The sequence below is a fragment of the Oncorhynchus keta genome, chromosome 17, assembly GCF_023373465.1.
Source record: "Oncorhynchus keta strain PuntledgeMale-10-30-2019 chromosome 17, Oket_V2, whole genome shotgun sequence".
Classification (NCBI taxonomy): Eukaryota; Metazoa; Chordata; class Actinopteri; order Salmoniformes; family Salmonidae; genus Oncorhynchus; species Oncorhynchus keta.
In genome coordinates, this window is record NC_068437.1 from 20,124,180 (window position 1) to 20,142,746 (window position 18,567).

Genomic DNA, 18,567 nt, shown 5'->3' on the forward strand with positions numbered 1-18,567 from the left:
CAGGAAACTGTTGCGCCTTCTACCATACCCCGTTCAAAGGCACTTCAGTCTTTTGTCTTGCCCATTCACCCTCTGAATGGCACACATACACAATCCATGTCTTAATTGTCTCACGGCTTAAAAATCATTATTTAAAAGGGGGGGATACCGAGTCAGTTGTACAACTGAATGCCTTCAACTGAAATGTGTCTTCTGCATTTAACCCAACCCCTCTGAATCAGGGGATAATAGCTTTCACCTGTTCAGTTTGTCATGTTCCTAATGTTTTGTACGCTCAGTTTAAAGTGCAAGTACAATTGCAATATTTGGTCAAAAAAATGTGCAATTACATTTATTGCCCATATCTTGCAGCCCTACCTACTACCCATTCATACTCCCCTCCCACTATCCCATCCCTATTCCAGCCCTACCTACTACCCATTCATACTCTCCTCCCACTATCCCATCCCTATTCCAGCCCTACCTACTACCCATTCATACTCCCCTCCCACTATCCCATCCCTATTCCAGCCCTACCTACTACCCATTCATACTCCCCTCCCACTATCCCATCCCTATTCCAGCCCTACCTACTACCCATTCATACTCTCCTCCCACTATCCCATCCCTATTCCAGCCCTACCTACTACCCATTCATACTCCCCTCCCACTATCCCATCCCTATTCCAGCCCTACCTACTACCCATTCATACTCTCCTCCCACTATCCCATCCCTATTCCAGCCCTACCTACTACCCATTCATACTCCCCTCCCACTATCCCATCCCTATTCCAGCCCTACCTACTACCCATTCATACTCCCCTCCCACTATCCCATCCCTATTCCAGGATTTCCCAACTGGGTGTCTGTATTTGGCCCCTCAAGATTTTTGAGTACATTTTGGTTTTATTGTTAGACATTAAAGACTGTAAAAACACCAGGAAATCAGCTCCGGGTCATTTTAGATTTGAGAATCTGTTCTTGAGTATTCCAGCGCAAAAGAGAGATGTGATTGTATATAAGCAAGGTTTAAATTTATTCTGTTTTAGTCAAATATTATATCCGTTTGTGCTTTTTGCGGTAAATTTGTAGTCTACAAATTGTTCTGGCCCCCCAACCTTCCACTCAAGAAAAAGTCGTCCGGCGGCTGAATCTAGTTGATGATCCCTGCCCTGTTCGATGGCAGTTTATTTCCACCTATTGGTTTCCTCTGGTTCGTCTTCTTACTGTCATCTACTGACTCTTGTTCACTGACTAAAAAGATGGCACTACCTCAAAAGCGTAGAACCACGAAAAGAAAGGATGTTTTCAGACACAGATTTTCCAGGTGAAAGACATGTCATCACATTGCAACAAGATGAGCCACTAAGAAAAGGAAATGTATTTCACAATGACTTACTATGGCCCTTGTGCATGAAACACAGCAGGAGTGCCTTTGTTTGTGTGAGATCAGTTGGACTGCTTCAGGGTGTGTGAGTGACTCTGTGTGTGTGTGTGGGTGGGGGGGGCTGCTGCTGCTGCTGCTGCTGCTGTATAATGCAGTATGCACATGTCCTGTATGACCTCACTCGTGCTGATTGTGTCAGTTTCTGTTTAGACTCCGGGGTTCAAAGTGAATCTTATAGATTACCCGCTCTCTCACAAAAATCTTGGGAAACTGACTCCCATTGACTACACAGACCCGATCTTTTAATAGACAGTGGAGTAGCTAGTCCATCTGTTAGCCTACCAGAGCATCTCATATAGACTGCCTTATCGCATAGTATTTCTGGTATATCATCCTCTTTATCTTCCGCTGTATAGTAGTTGAGGTGTGTGTGTGTTGCAGATCTTGATCAGATTACCTTTTGACCCTACTGCAACCATCCCATCTCCTGATTGATAGAGCTTATCTGACCTACTTAAACATCCCTTCTCACATTTCCTCTCTCCTCACACACACACACATACTCTCTCTCTTTCTCCTCCCTTCTTCCCTTCCTTCCCCCCCCTCTCTTTCTCTCTCCTCATGTAGACATTAGTACATGTGGACCAGATGTCTCATTTTACACTCTGTGATTCAGGCCCACATGTCTGTTAGTTAGGGGAGGAGAGCTCTGTGTTTGTCAGTGGAAAAGAGCTACAGGCGTACAGACCAGAAGCACCAGGAGCCCCTTTATGTGGGGTGATGAGGAGCAAGGGGTCTGGTCTGGCTGGGCTAAGCAGGGGAGTGTAAAAGGGGCCTGTCAGGATGCCTGGAGCCAGCTGCTACCCCAGGGGTCATTTTTGGTTGGGCATTAGTATGTTGACTTGACAGGAAGAGGGAGGAGAGAAATCCGGAATGTTAGGAATCTCCTGGGAAACGTGTCCTGTATGTCTGTCCCCATACCCTTGTCAATCTGTCTCGCTCTCTAACTGCAGGTACTGTACTTCAGTACTGTACTTCCATTCCCTCCTTGTCAGTTGTTTTCTCTTCACCTGCCTCTTGGTCTCTCCCTCTCTGTCCCCCTCACAATGTTCCCATTATGAAAGAGGGGAAGTAAGGGGCGGGTCACCCAGCCAGCCATCCATGCAGCTTTTGGTCGTCAGGGACAGGGTCTATTTATGGAGAGTGCGTTTTCAGAGATCATGCGGACCAATATTTAATTAAAACTGAGAGGAAGGCTAATTGGGTTGGACTTGCCCTCCGGGGGTGGGGTAACTACTACAGAGAGACGATCATTGGCAAAACTGTCGGCTAGTTTGCACCACAGAACTGCCACTGATACTAAATAACTGTATGTGGTATGTCGACTGTTGCTGTCCTGTGATTTTGACCACGATGAGTTAACATTAACTCCAAGGTCAGTGGTTGTTATAAGTGGAGTACACTGCGCAGGACATTAGCTGTAATTTGGCTTGCGTCCTCTTTGGAGCAGCTCTATGGTATTTGGTTAGTTCCCTGTGTTCTGGCTGTTTTGCAGCTGAGGTGATGTGTTTGGTGAGAAAGAGGGGCGAGGGGGTGTAATTGATCCAGGTCCACAGCAGGAGGGGGATGAAGAGGAGATGAGCTGGGGGTTGGATTTTAGATAGTAGGTACGGTGACCTTGAGTCACCTAAAATGGGTCTGGTTCTTTGTGGTAATAATGGGCCTAATGTATAAAGGATAATAGATATATGGACTGTTATCACGTTGTGATTGATGTCCTTTCTCATCCACATGTTTAGTTATTCATTTCCCTTCATTTGTTTTTCTAGCCAACATCAGCAGACGCCCTCAAGCTAACAAAGGACGAGGAGGCTCTAGTCTAGGGACCAGAGATAAAGCTCTTCGGCTATATTTTATACCAGGATTACAATAGAGTTCATACTGCATTTCTGCAAGATAGTTATTTATCCAGTGAACTCCGATCCTAATTCTGTCATCCCCAGTGTCTCGTTCAACCCAAAACGCAAATTGTGTCTCAGGAGCCAGACTCAGAACAGGGCCTCTCTCTATCTGGGACTTGTAGATCCATTTTGCATGCATGAGAGGCAGAGCGAAACAGGAGATCCCAGTGCCAGGTTTCAGGGCCACAGAGAGGGGCGGGAGGATGATGGGTATGACTGGCTTCCATTAAAATGCCTTCATAACTGCTATCAAGCTCCAGAGTAATATAATCTGCAGGCACTCTGTCTGCTCTGCTTTAGATACATGCCCCTGACCCTCTGTTGCCCTCTACCTATTCCCCCAGAGTAGCGTAGGAGGTGCCTGCCTGCCCCTCTATCCTCTCCCTCCTCCTGCATAGGCCGGGTGCTGACAGGTGTACCCAGCAGACAGCGGGGGGTTGGTGTGTCTTATCTCCTGCTTAAACAGTGTGTTTTGAAGGGGGCAGGGGGGAACCTGTGACCTAGTGCTGTTTGTCAGCCAGATGTGAACTGCCCAGAGTCTACACCTCAAAGAGAGGGTCTGTGTGAGGGGTGACGGTTGAGACACACTATCTGAGGATTTCACAACTGGCCACGGAGTCATCATAATGACTGGTTTGGTTGCATTGCAGTATTATATGCAGAGCAGAGCACATGCAACCACACAAATCAACTGTCAGTCATTATCAGGAAATGTGTGTTTCCATCAGGAGTGTAACACTAAAGACTTGGGGCAAATGGAATCAACAACCTCTGCACCATCAAGACAGTTGCTTTGTGAGGTGTTTTTATGGAACCTTTATTTAACTGGGCAAGTCAGTTAAGAACACTGTTATTTACAATGACGGCCAAGCCCGCGCGATGCTGGGCCAATTGTGCGCTGTCCTCTGGGACTCACAATCACTGCAGGTTGTGCTACAGCCTGGAAATGAACCAGGCTCTGTAGTGACGCCTCTAACATGCAGTGCCTTAGACCGCTGTGCCACTTGGGAGCCCGAGTTTAACGTTCATAGTTAGCCATTGTTATGTAAATGCCAGCTGAAAAGTACCAGTGGCCTGGTATTGGCCCCAAGTCAAAACAATATGAGCCTTTTGGGTGAATCTGATGGAAATTTGACATGAGTATGGGTTGATGTGGGAGTGTTGGGAATGGTGGAAAGCAAGGCGGTCGGGGTGCCCCCTGCTGGGACAGTGGGGGTAATGCTGCTGTTGCTCTGCTGCTGGTGTGGTGGTCCTGCTGGAGCAGCCAGGCAACCCGCCCTTGACCCTCCCAGAGCACTAGAGCAGTCACTCCCATGCACAGCTCTGAAGATGCTCACTCATTAATCACAGTAAGATGGAAGCTGTGTGTGTGTTTGTGTTTTATCCTCTGTAAACTAATAAGATCATATAGTCAAACTAACAACATACTGAATGATTCTAATGTCAGGGTGGGAAGAGAGGGTAAGAACGATTAGTGAGAGAGCGAAGGGGAGAGAAGAAATGTTTTATTCACTCGGACTTAAAGCTTACTTTCTGGCAGATAGGCTTTTGGCCTTTCCCAATGAGACAAGGAATCAGCTTTTATTTCCTGTGCTGCAGTTATCCGGGACAGAAATTACCTTCAAACCCTTGACTGTGATTATGCCACTGCAGGGTATGTGTATGTATGAGTTATTTTGGTGTATGCATACTGCATAGCCAGATAAAAGCTATATGCTGAATTCCTCACAATGATGTAACTGACGTCAGATCTCCTCCCATAGGTGAGTCTGGATTGGGGAAATCCACGCTCATCAACTCCCTCTTCCTGACTGACCTGTACTCCAAGGATTACCCTGGCCCATCCCTACGGATCAAGAAGACTGTGCAGGTAGCCTACACCCCCACCCCCCTTTCCACATGTGGAAGTGCAACACGAGCAAAGAGCACAAAGCTCTCAGGCCAATACAAACAAACCCAATAGCCACTGGATGGTCACAGCGGCCGGACCAGAGGCAGTGCACCCAGAGCACCAGCAGCCAGAGATAGAGCCCACAGTGTTTGTCCTTATATGTCCTTGATAAACAGAAGAGGGACAGATGACGAGACTGGGGGGGGGGTTCCTCTTGGGGCCTGAAGGGGTCAGTAGGAGGTTAGGAATGTTCCCATGAAACAACACCCAGTGGTGACTTTCCCACCAAACACAAGACTCTCATCTCGGAGGCATCCTGGGCATCGGCTTTCTGTCTTTGTGATGTATATGCAAAGGCACACACACTAGGGCGGTGTTTGGCTGCTATATTTGGGTTTTATCTCCATCACACGGCGAGCACTGAGGTGGGAGTTAGTAACCTTTGAGTCATCATTTCCTGAATTAGAACCACACTTTTGCAAAGCTGTTTTCAAGATATTACCGTGTGACTTAATTTTGAATGTAGACCGTAAGTTGTTTTTCAGATTTGTTGAGGCCTAAGATTCCTGGTTGTGTCTCTGGGGTCCCCGTGGTTCCTGCTGATGTATTTGATCCTCCATTGAAGAGTGCGTCCAATGTTTAGAAATGGAGCTGTTGGGGTAGACCAAAGCCACCATGTAAATGTAGAGGGGTAGACTTGGGCCCAGTGTGCTGTGTGCGGCTGTCTGCTGCGGCTGCCATGGGCTGAGGGGGAGAGATGGGGGGGGGGTATTTATATTCCAGAACAATCTCTTATGTCTGTCAAATGGTCACATTCTGTCTACTCAGATTTCACTCAATTGATGGGTGCACATTTTTGGGGTATTTTGTTTCTCTTTCACTGAAATGGATTTAAAAGCAGATATGCAGGCGCGCGCACACACACACTCTTACGAAAGTATTTTGAGTGCTTGATATATGCCCTGCTAGAAAAGAATGTGCATCTAAACTAAAGTGTTTTGCAAAGGCAAAGAATGTGTTTTTGCGTGTTTAGAAAGACTGAAAGAGGTCGCCCCAAAATAACTACCCTTGTGAAAGTATGCAGCAACTGAAACAGACCGGCGCGGGAAGCTAATTATGCATTTGTCTCCTAAACCGTGAAAAATCTACCAGCACCATATCACTGTCACAGCTGCCATCCCCCAGGACTAACATGATTAAGCTATAGATGAGCCGTAGTGTATGGGGGAGCTGAGAGATGAAATGGGAGCTATGGACTTATGTCTTAGAGCCACTGTGTTACTGTTTTGCAGGTGGAGCAGTCCAAGGTTCTGGTGAAGGAAGGGGGTGTCCAGCTCACTCTCACTATCGTCGATACGCCAGGGTTTGGAGATGCAGTGGACAATAGTAACTGGTGAGTATTGGGAGTGAATGTGAGCATGTATGAAAGATATGGTGGAGTTTGTTTGTTGTGTAAGAGTGTGACTATATGCAATATTCTCTCTGCGTCAATGAGTGCCTAAATGTAGAGGTGAACAACATTTTCCTATTTTACTCTTTCTCACCTCTCTTTCATCCCCCCTCTCAGCTGGCAGCCTGTCATTAACTTCATTGACAGTAAGTGTGAGGACTTCCTGAATGCAGAGTCCAGGGTGAACCGACGACTGATGCCAGACAACAGAGTTCACTGCTGCCTGTACTTCATCGCCCCCTCTGGCCACGGGTGAGTACTGATGACAGACCTTGGGAGAACAGTCCTTTTGTGATCATGTACCAGTACTACATTGATGTCATAGGATGTATAGTATATACTCTTTGATGGCTAAATATATGAAGCCTATGCTACCCACCTTTCCTTGTCTGATAAAGAGACTCGTATGAGCTGAAACACGTTTAAAATTATAACAAATGTTATACCGCATGTGTACTGTAATTATAAAGTGTTCTCTATGCTGCTTCTGAGTTAAGTGGCTATGTATTTCCATGTGCATTAACTCTGTGTTGTAGAAGGCATGACATTATGCTTTTGATTGCATGTATGTGTGCCTTTATCGATTATCTCTGCTTGCCTGTGTATGTGAGCCCTAATGTGAACAGGAATGTATGAGTGGAGAGTAGGCACATGCGTGAGTTCACATATGTGAGTGGGAAGCAAGACCGAGAGAGATGTAGGCTGCCAATGTTGTGACCTACAAGATTGCATAACACCCACTAGACTGAGGATGAGATGGAAGCGCTCTCACCATCACTGAGCCAGCCAATCAGGAGGAGGCAGCTCACTGAGGAGCCCCTGAGCTCAGAATCCCTGGGAATGGGACGCTTTATTTTCAGCTTAGAAAAACGCCTCCGTAGATAGCCTCCGTAGCAAATCAGCTAGGCCCACTTTTTGTGTTAGGATCTATCCAATCCTACATATTTTAACCAGTCAAATGGTTGCTGTAATTATATGTAGCCATATAAGGAGGACTATGGACACTGACGTGGTTGTGACATTATATAAGATCATGAAAATGTCCGTTGTTAGACCAACACAAGGTAATGCATTAAGAGATCAGAAATCATGTCAGTCCTTGCCTCTGCTAATGTGGAGACAAATTCAGAATGTGACCTTCCTCCTCTGCCAGGTCTGTCCCTGTCGCTCTCCCCACACTTCATATGCCCCCTTTAGTCCTGTGACCTGTAACAGCGGGTCTGTTGCTCTGTGTCTGTATATTCCTGGAATCCACAGCCCTCCCCACCGCCCCCCCATCACCCTTACTGCTTTGCCCCCTCCAGCTCTCCCCTCCAGTCCCTGGACAGAACTCACTCTCTCAGGCCACAGAGAAGAAGAGCCCCTTTGTCCACCTACTCCCTCATCAGCCAGAGTGAGAACATCACAGAGAGAATAACAAAGAGAATCCCTCATGATCCCACCATGACATAATTATTAGTGGTCACTGACTGGGAAAAAAGAAAATACACTATACAGTATATACAAAAGTATTTGGACACCCCTTCAAATTAGGGGATTCGGCTATTTCAGCCACACCCGTTGCTGACAGGATAATAAAATCGAGCACACAGACATGCAATCTCCATAGACAAACATTGGCCATATTGAAAAGCTCAGACTTTCAATGTGGCACCACCATAAGATGCCACCTTTCCAACAAGTCAGTTCGTCAAATTTGTACCCTGCTGAGCTGCTCCGGTCAACTTTAAGTGATGTTATTGTGAAGTGGAAAGTCTTAGTGTTAGGCCACACAAGCTCATAGAACAGGACCGATCAAGTGCTTATCGTGTGAAAATCATCTGCCCTCGTTTGCAACACTCACTACCGAGTTCCAAACTGCCTCTGGAAGCAACGTCAGCAAAATAACTGTTCGTCTGGAGCTTCATGAAATGGGTTTTCATGGCCGAGTGGCCACACACAAGCCTAAGATCACCATGATCACAAGCCCAAGATCACCACTACAGAGAATTATTCAGGACTGTGTCACATCAACGCATAAGTCAGCCTTCCCTGCCTGCCTGCCTGTGTTTGTCTGACTGACTGTGTATCTGTTTTGACTGTGCAACAACAGAGCCTCAGAACATATATTTTTTTAACTGTGTAAAATGCATTGAAGGCTGAAGCCCCTGGACATTGAGTTCATGAAGCGTCTCCATGACAAGGTCAACGTGATCCCTCTAATCGCCAAGGCAGACACTCTGACACCTGAAGAATGCCAGCTGTTCAAGAAACAGGTGTGTTCATTATTCGTGTTTGCACAAACACATGTGTATGGCAATTACTCATGTCATTTTTACCTTCAACTCAGATCATGAAGGAAATCCAAGAACACAAGATCAGAATCTATGAGTTTCCTGACACCGAGGACGATGAGGACAGCAAGCTCATCCGGAAGATCAAGGTAGTGTCCAATGAGAGAGACTGATACGGTCATTGGTATCAGTCCACACTAGTCCCCATCTGCCATTTTGTTTTGTCCCTGTCAGTTTGGTTATCTAATAGGTTGTCGATACTGTACAGGCTCACTGATTAACTGTCACTTCTCCCTCTGTCCCCCTGTGCGGCAGGAGCGGATGCCTCTGGCAGTGGTTGGCAGCAACGTGGTGATTGAAGTGAACGGCAAGAAGGTCAGAGGTCGTCAGTACCCCTGGGGCGTGGCAGAAGGTAGGTTCAGTATGGGCCTGGCTGGGTTCTCTGTTCTGTCTGAGATGAGACAGTGGCATGGTATTGTCTGTGGGTTGTTGTTCTGGAGAATGTTCTTTATTAATGTCACTCACTGTGCCATGCAAGTGGATGAAGCACGGAAGTGTGGAGACCTAGTGTAGGGAAACTGCATGGCCTCCCAGGAAATCCCCCCCTCCCCCCAGAGTGTTTCTGACAGGGATTCTGGAAAAGGGGGACAGGGTTCTTCTACTAGAGTATCATGGTCTCTCTGGCAGTGAACACTGTACTGTACCGCCCCAGGGACTTCAGAGAGAGAGAGAGACCTTGTCACCCCTTTTTTCACCATTGGCCACAATGAATCGTTGTTGTTATCCACTTGATTTTCTTTTGTTTTAAGTTCCCTGAAATACATTTTCTTTCATTTTCAAGTGTTGCTCTGTGGTTGACCGTTGACCGTATCAGTGGTTGACCGTATCAGTCTTTCACTTTTTCATTCTTTCTTTTCTCTTTTTTCTTTCTGTCTATTCTTTTCCATGACTGACAGAGGGCATTTTTGGTAAACAAAACCATCTCTCACATTTGATACCCCTCTCCCTCAGGCCTTCCTCCCCTCTTCACTTTTTGTTGCTGCGACATTAGGTTGATGGTCAAAGTGGAGCTCTTACTAATTGAGAAATCTATAGGCTGTTCAGCGCTAACGCTTCTCCTAGAATAGAGCAACATCACCCTCTAACTCATGTTAATAGGTACCTGATTATCTTCGAGGGATACTTTTGGATGTGGGCAATGAGGCCCTTTATCTACTTCCCCAGAGTCAGATGACCTTGTGGATTCCATTTTTTATGCGTCTGTGTCCAGTATGAAGGAATTTAGAGGTAGTTTTGTGAGCCAATGCTAACTAGCGTTAGCACAATGGCTGGAAGTCTATGGGTATCGACTAACACGCTAGATGAAGGGCCTCATTGCCAAAATCCTGAAGTATACCTTTTTATATTAAGTCATACCTTTTCCAGAACTGCATGATCTACCTTTATTCGTTTTAGTCATCATTTGGCCACTCGTCAACACTCAATTGTAGCACTGTTAAGAGTTGGAAATGCACAAACGTATTGTATACATAGTATGTGAATGTATACATATTTTGCATGCATTATCTAAGAACAGTCACTTATCTATATACACTCTGTTGGGCTAAATCCTTGCACTGTGATCCTGTTTGCTGACACTCCCTGTAGTTCCCACAGGGGGTCCATCACACATACTCCGTTGCATATTGATTCATAGAACATTTTACAATAACTTCTTTGTGATGGGATAAGACATTTTTCCCTGTTCTTGGCTCATTCAATGGAAACCTCCATGCAGGTATCATAATCTAACGACCATTAGTAGCTAAAGCACTCGGGCTTAAAACTCCTGATGGGCAGCTGACCCCATGCGATAGCAGTGATCTTGCTCTCAGTGTTGCTCTGTTTTAACAGCACGTCACTGAAAACAACAGTGAGGAGGCAGTCCAGGAGTACATCAGGAGTTTTCAGCCAATCGGCCGAGGGTGTGTCTTTCCATTAGAGCTACAACCATGCTTTGTTATGACCCTGTGACCCCACCTCAACCAAACCCTCCTCTCCCATCCCATCACTGAGGCTGGCCTGCCCTGCCAGCCCTCATCTCCCCTCATGTAACCCCTCGTTCAGTAGACAGTCAGGGTGGACAGACACGGGTTACAGGGGTCACCTGGGCAGGACCTGGGTTCCTGTGTGTCCTCTCCTCCCTCCCGTCAGAAGTCACTCAGGTAGGTGACAGCAGGGGCTCTATGCATGCACCTCACGGGTAAGGTGTCCTCCTCCTCTTCCTGAGATCCACAGCTGACAGCGTGATGCACATTAGGCTTAGCCCCAGATAAGGTGGGGCCTGGGGAGAGGAGCTATGTAGTAAAGGAGACATGTTTTGATCAGGAAAGAGGAGAAATCCACATCCTCAGCAGCAGTGTCTCTGCGGTCCTTTTCCAGAATCCCATGTGATCTTTTAACCATGTGTGTGTTTAATCAGCTGAAATGTATGCCTTAGAGCAGTGGTCTATCTGGTCTGTGACATGTCTGTCTGTTGACTACTCTATGTACTGTATACTACTGAATGTGTGTGTTTAATCAGCTGAAATGTATGCCTTAGAGCAGTGGTCTGTCTGGTCTGTGACATGTCTGTCTGTTGACTACTCTATGTACTGTATACTACTGAATGTGTGTGTTTGAGCAGTGGTCCAGTGAAATGTGTCTCTGTCCTTAGTGATAGTTTTAACCATGTCTGTGTGTTCACTGAGCAGACACATTCTTGTTTACAGTCTGAGCACGGGTCCTTTTGGCCAATGACTTTGTTGCGTTGTCTGTGTGTTTGACTACCTAACAGTCTCATCGGGTAATTACCTGTAATAAGAATGTAGACTAGCTGAGCGACCCAGTGATTTTTGGCTCCGAGAGTAGAAATTGTCCCTTTTGATCCAAGAGCCTTTGTAATGTTACCGGGAATTCTGGGAACTGGTGTGTATTCTACCAGTACCCAATAATGATTGATGGCGATGTGAAGAGAACAGTCTCTGTGGGTCTCTGACATCTCTCTCTCTTCCTGTTTTAGTGGAGAACGGCGAGCACTGTGACTTCACTGTGTTACGGAACATGCTGATCAGGTGAGAGACAGAGGATGCATGTCAACCCTTTTATTCATCCATTATTGTCAGTGATTATAACACGGTATTTACAGTGATATAATTATTTGAGACCCAACTTCCCCAATTCTCTCCTGTAGGACCCATATGCAAGATCTGAAGGATGTGACCAACAACGTCCACTATGAGAACTATCGCAGCAGGAAGCTTGCTGCCGTAACCTGCAATGGAGGAGTGGACACCAGCAAGACCAAGAACCAAATGACCAGGTAGGAGAGAGACCTTAATCATCAGAGGAAATACCATAGATCTGATATGTTCAATAGTAATCAGACAGGCTGAGAAAGAATCTAAAATATGCTGTAAAGCTTATTTCATAGATGAACCTGACGTTTGAGTCATAATGTCATTAAGTGACGGTGACCAGACAGTATTGGTTGGGATGTGCTTCGTTAATCACTGGTCACTGTTAGTGATTCTTGATGTTTGGTCCCTCACCTTTGACCTGTAGGAGCCCCCTGGCCCAGATGGAGGAGGAGCGGAGGGAACATGTCATGAAGATGAAGAAGATGGAAACCGAGATGGAGCAGGTGTTTGAGATGAAGGTCAAGGAGAAGAAACAGAAACTGAAGGACTCTGAGGCTGAGGTGTGTGTGTGTACACCAATTGGGAGACATAAGGACTAGAAGTCGACCGAGTAATCGGAATGGCCGATTTAATTAGGGCCGATTTCAAGTTTTCATAACAATCAGAAATCGGTATTTTTGGACACCGATTTTGCTGTTTTTTTGTGTGTTTTTTTACACATTTAATCTTTATTTAACTAGGCAAGTCAGTTAAGAACACATTCTTATTTTCAATGACAGCCTAGGAACGGTGGGTTAACTGCCTCGTTCAGGGACATGCAATCTTACAACCTTACAGTTAACTAGTCCAACACAATAACGACCTGTCTCTCGTTGCACTCCACAAGGAGACTGCCTGTTACGCGAATGCAGTAAGCCAAGGTAAATTGCTAGCTAGCATTAAACTTATCTTGTAAAAATCAATCAATCATAATAACTAGTTACCTACACATGGTTGATGATATTACTAGATATTATCTAGCATGTCCTGCGTTGCATATAAACTGACTGAGCATACAAGTATCTAAGCATCTGACTGACCGGTGGTAGGCAGAAGCAGGCGCGTAAACATTCATTCAAACAGCACTTTTGTCGTTTTGCCAGCAGCTCTTTGTTGTGCGTCAAGCATTGCGCTGTTTATGACTTCAAGCATATCAAGTCCGAGATGAGGCTGGTGTAACCGAAGTGAAATGGCTAGCTAGTTAGCACGCGCTAATAGCGTTTCAAACCTCACTCGCTCTGAGCCTTCTAGTAGTTGTTCCCCTTGCTCTGCATGGGTAACGCTGCTTCGAGGGTGGCTGTTGTCGTTGTGTTCCTGGTTCGAGCCCAAGGAGGAGCGAGGAGAGGGACGGAAGCTATACTGTTACACTGGCAATACTAAAGTGCCTATCAGAACATCCAATAGTCAAAGGTTAATGAAATGCAAAGGGTATAGAGAAATAGTCCAATAATTCCTATAATAACTACAACCTAAAACTTCTTACCTGGGAATATTGAAGACTCATTAAAAGGAACCACCAGCTTTCATATGTTCTGAGCAAGGAACTTAAACGTTAGCTTTCTTACATGGCAAATATTGCACTTTTACTTTGTTTTTGCATTATTTAAACCAAATTGAACATGTTTCATTATTCATTTGAGGCTAAATTGATTTTATTGATGTATTATATTAAGTTCAAATAAGTGTTCATTCAGTATAGTTGTAATTGTCATTATTACAAATAAAACATTTAAAAATCGTCCGATTAATCGGTATTGCTTTTTTTTGGTCCTCCAATAATCGGTATCGGCGTTGAAAAATCATAGTCGGTCGACCTCTAATAAGGACAGGCGAGGTAGAGCCTCAAGTCAATTTGGATGTGTGTATCTGTCTGTTTTATTCACAAGTAACACATTTGCCTCCCTTCTCAGCTGGAGCGACGCCACGAGCAGATGAAAAAGAACTTGGAGGTTCAGTATAAGGAACTGGAGGAGAAACGGCGTCACCATGAGGAAGAGAAGTCAAACTGGGAGGCACAGCAACGTATACTGGAGCAGCAGAAACTTGACGCTTCTAAGTGAGTGGCTGACATATTTAATCGTCCTTCCTCTTATTCTCTCAGACAAGCATATAGTATGTTTTGTCTATTTTTCTCAATTAAATGCAATTTTGAGATATTAAATAATTCCCTTTTTCTCTCTTTTTTTTGACAGGACCATGGAAAAGAACAAAAAGAAGGGAAAAATATTTTAAGTTGAACCTATTCCTCCAATTAAATATTGCAAACTTGTTTTTACATCCTTTTTGATGTTCACACAATCTATGACCCTCAAACCATATATATACACACACACACACACGCACGCAAATAAGCCGCGTTCACACTGCACTTAGCTCAGGGCTACGAGGGTGTTTACACTTGCACATTCTAAAGTGGGCTAGCTGACCCTATTATACTATTTAGGTCATACATGGACCTCACACATGCATCTCATTCAGTACATACAACAACACGCCCCAATGTCACACTCATACACCACTATACACACACACACAGCCACATCCCTCTTTTGGGGGTCTGCCAAAACCTTTTATTTCTATTCCTGACAAGGAGGAAATTATGTCCCTCTGATCTTTGGACTTTTACACATGGCAGGCATCATGCATAGCCATCCTTTATACTAGTGTACTACAATCTGTTCTCTAGCAAGCTCACCTGTTTCTTCCAGCAGAGGAAGCTCAAGACCATTCACAAGCACACTCCATTACGTACGCTCGGACATTCCCTGAACTCCTGGGACATGTGCATGTTAAACACACACTTGTAGGTGGTTATTAAGGGTTCGAGTCAGGTGCGAGTGTACAAGAAACAGGAAAATAATTGTTTTGAATTATGACAGTCAAAAGCCAAGTCGAAATGAAAAAGCCAGGTTCAGGAAAGGGGGTGACCTATCTTAAATGTGTGTGTACTTGTGTGTGGGTGCCTGTGTGTGTGCACGTGCCTGTAAACCATGTGTTTGTGTCTTCTATTTTACTAATAGAAGACACACTTAACGGTATAAACAGTAACATTGTCAGTGTCATAACATTCTCTGGATACTGAAGCAGATAATTATGTCCCTATTATATAGATAATGTTACACAAATCATATGGGTGTCTAAAACAATGATAACCGTGATTATGGCAATGTCTTATATTGTGAAGTGATGGATTTTGTCAAAGCCCTAAACCTAAAGCCCTATCTATCCCTTGTCCCCTGTTCTGAGGACTGTACCGAGAGCTCTCAATGCATGGGTTTGTCCCAAACGCATGGTGAGACTCTGACACTGAGACACATTGTGTGACACCTCTAAACCCTTACCTCTCTGAGGTCCGTCAAGTTTTATTTGAATATATTATGTATGTATGGTTGGACAACAATCCCTTGAATCCAGTAGGATCATTTAAGTGGTTAAACAATTATTATTTTAGTGTAGTCTTGATTTGACAAACCTCTAGAAATCTTAAGATGCACTTGAAGACATGCAAAAGGGACACAGAAAATGCATAGATAAATACAACACACATAAAACCCCTGTAATTTTCTTCTGGTTCACATACATAATGGAATTGACTGTAAATCGTTATATACTTCACAACTAAACACAAGCCCCAAATCCCAGAAGACCAGAAGACAACCTCTGACCCAACCTACACTGCCTTCACAAGCCACACTCACACACACAATAATACTCTATGCCAACTGTATGCTTTCTCAGGACCAGTCACTTGTTGCAGGTCTCTGAGTTGTAATAGTCAGAAGTTAGTCCGTGGTCTGAGAAGTCTTAAAGGCTCATTTGAGCTAAGGTCTGAGACAAACTTTTCCTAAATCATTCTTTAACCACTCCCCTATCTAATAATGTTGAAGGTAGCCATAACTTTAGGAATTGTTGTTTTTATATATTTTTTTTATATATATCTACACTCTTCAGCTTTATTCTGTTCATCATTTTATTATCATCTGTTCTCTAACTGTACATTATTAATATTAAAGATGAAGGTTATGCTTAAGTGAAATGTTTCCTCTCCTTTTATTAAAGCAGTGGATTCTCACATACAGTACATTAAAACACAATAACGTGCATGTGCATCTTAACTCATATCAATTCCATATATTGCAAAATAGTTATTGCTGCATTTCAACATGTCACTTTCTTACTGTTAAGTGTTGTAGGAAATAGTTCTGAAAGTTTTTATAGTAAAGTGAACATATACAGTAAAACATGGGGTAAGATGATAACCAACGGTTTGGTGCCATCCAGTGAGCTACATTAAAACTGTCTCTACTTGTATGTCGAGGATAGAGTAGTCTTCATGGAGCTGGTGAGGCTTGAGTCATGATGAGGAGGTTGTCAAGGATGACTGGAACTCTCAATGCCTCTACATGTGGCCACAGCTGCTGGCTATTTGAGCCGGTTGAAGGCTTTCTGTACCCACCGCTCACTCGACTGGAAACAAATCAATTTCCCCTTGACAGTTTTGACCCTGTAGTAGAAAAATAATGGTACAAAGAAAAGGGTACTATTCAGATGGGTACTATTCCTTAAATGACTGTTGCAAGTCAGTGAAAGTCACTAGTTCTTTAGTCTTCCATAATTGAGACAATGCAATGGCCTCAAACTAAGTGTTTGCTGTTGAACTCTGGCATCACTGGAAGAGGAACAAACACTTACACAAATGCTGGTAGGGGGCAGCCACTGTGAGTCTTCTGGATTGAGACAATCTTTTTGTGGGGGACACTCACTTTGAGGAAGTGGAAACAGCAGCTTTCTGGTGATGTCTGCAGTCCAAGAGCTGTGGGGGGATAGGATGGGTCAATTAGAACATCCTTGTGAGTATTGACTACGAGGCAATCAGCCCAAGATAAGCATGACAATCTTACAGGTATATAATCAAGATCATAAAAGGATAACTTATCTAAGTGCCCCTATCAAGAGGGCACATAAGCACCCACTTGGGTTACATCCTTCTGTTAATGCACAATCCTTATGAAAATATAATGAACTTACGGGTAGCATAGGAGTGGAACACTGTCAGCAGCAATAACCCAAGAGCCAAGCAGGTAGTCTTCATGATGGTTTAAGATATGTCGAAGGTCTGGCTTTTGCCCTGTTGTTGTCTTGGTTCCTCTTTAGTCTGAGTCCGTAAGAGTTACATCTCCCCATATAAATACTGTCCAGATGCATAATGGAACTTCCAGAGTTGTATTAATATTTCGTTGAAGAGTAGGTGCCATTACACACTACCATTATAATCTCAAAATGTCCCTACGCCCCCATAGCTTGCCAAGTTAACCACTACTGATCAATGGCTGTAGTCTTTATATTCACTTCCTTTTTGAGATGTAGGGGACTCTGTAAACATGATGGTGTGAAGATAAGATTCAATGCTGTGCCACCACAGTGCTTACAACTTCTCTCCAGCAACCCTCTGTCAGTGGAAAGCTGGTGACAAATCTTCACAAGAAGTGGATCAAGCAGGAAGGGGTCAGAGTGTATGACAACATTTTGCTAAAAATATTTTTTCCTCTTACTGTATTTCATCAGCTATTTGTAAACATGACATCATCAAACAACATCAGCAGTCCTGGAAGAAGCTGAATCTTCAGATGTGTGACTTTGTATGTTGTCCTCCTGCATTATTTAGTTGTAATAGATAAAATATGGGTATTACAATTACTGCAAGCCTTTAAAGCGGCAATCAGCAGTTAAAGCAATAACATGGATAGGGTTGGAGAAATGTAACCACTCTCAAATTCATAGAGCTATGTAAAACATTGGAGTAAAACACACTTATATTTTGAGTTCTGATGGTGAAAGACAGTAGAACTAAGCTACATACATAAGTCCAAAAATGGATGTAGTAACTACAGATTGCCCCTTTAACTGAATTAATATAAACAAAGTATTCACACCCTTTGACTTTTTCCACATTTTGTTGTGTTACAGCATTTAAAATGAATTAAATGTCGTTTTTTTGTCACTGGCCTACACACAATACCCCATAATGTCAAAGTGGGATTGTGTTTTTAGAAATTTTTACAAATTAATACAAAATTAAAAGCTGAAATGTCTTGTAACAATAAGTCAACACATACAATTAGCTGTAAGGGCCCTCAGTTGAGCAGTGAATTTCAAACACAGATTCAACCACAAAGACCAGGGAGGTTTTCCAATTCCTCACAAAAAAAGGCACCTATTGGTAGATGGGTAAAACAAACGCAATTGAACATCCCTTTGAGCATGGTGAAGTTATGAATTACACTTTGGATGGTGTATCAATACAGCCAGTCACTACAAAGATACTGGTGTCCTTCCTAAGTTGCCAGAGAGGAAGGAAACCGCTTAGGGATTTCACCATGAGGCCAATGGGGATTTTAAAACAGTTACGGCTGTGATAGGAGAAAACT

General features: G+C 44.0%; 2 protein-coding genes across 6 annotated transcripts in view; one reads left to right on the plus strand and one right to left on the minus strand.

Annotated features, from left to right (window-relative positions):
* The window catches only part of LOC118396568 (septin-7-like), a 29,039-nt gene extending 12,870 nt beyond the window's left edge, over positions 1–16,169 (plus strand). For all 5 annotated transcript variants that reach the window (XM_052465668.1, XM_052465670.1, XM_052465671.1 and 2 more), the window contains exons 3-13: positions 5,092–5,198; positions 6,512–6,612; positions 6,787–6,921; positions 8,807–8,924; positions 8,999–9,091; positions 9,258–9,354; positions 11,983–12,034; positions 12,154–12,282; positions 12,525–12,660; positions 14,050–14,195; positions 14,332–16,169. In XM_052465668.1, the coding sequence (XP_052321628.1) occupies positions 5,092–5,198; positions 6,512–6,612; positions 6,787–6,921; positions 8,807–8,924; positions 8,999–9,091; positions 9,258–9,354; positions 11,983–12,034; positions 12,154–12,282; positions 12,525–12,660; positions 14,050–14,195; positions 14,332–14,371 (1,154 nt within the window). In that variant the 3' untranslated portion in view covers positions 14,372–16,169. The remainder of the gene's footprint in view (positions 1–5,091; positions 5,199–6,511; positions 6,613–6,786; positions 6,922–8,806; positions 8,925–8,998; positions 9,092–9,257; positions 9,355–11,982; positions 12,035–12,153; positions 12,283–12,524; positions 12,661–14,049; positions 14,196–14,331) is intronic.
* Position 16,170: 1 nt separating this feature from the next.
* LOC118396569 (C-C motif chemokine 4 homolog) lies at positions 16,171–17,472 on the minus strand. Its single transcript, XM_035790844.2, has 3 exons — positions 17,168–17,472; positions 16,832–16,952; positions 16,171–16,643 (listed from the first exon to the last, which is right to left on the minus strand). Exons 1-3 carry the CDS (start codon positions 17,229–17,231, stop codon positions 16,562–16,564), a joined length of 267 nt encoding a protein of 88 aa, XP_035646737.1. The 5' UTR covers positions 17,232–17,472; the 3' UTR covers positions 16,171–16,561.
* Positions 17,473–18,567: the final 1,095 nt, after the last annotated feature.

Bases quoted from the DNA above. Each gene is read 5' to 3' on its own strand.
- LOC118396569 (XM_035790844.2), bottom strand. From the start codon at position 17,231: ATGAAGACTACCTGCTTGGCTCTTGGGTTATTGCTGCTGACAGTGTTC. The intron at 16,953-17,167 runs GTAAGTTCATTA...ATCCCCCCACAG, and splicing joins GTTCCACTCCTATGCTACCC to CTCTTGGACTGCAGACATCA. The intron at 16,644-16,831 runs GTAAGTGTTTGT...TTTCTACTACAG, and splicing joins TGCCCCCTACCAGCATTTGT to GGTCAAAACTGTCAAGGGGA.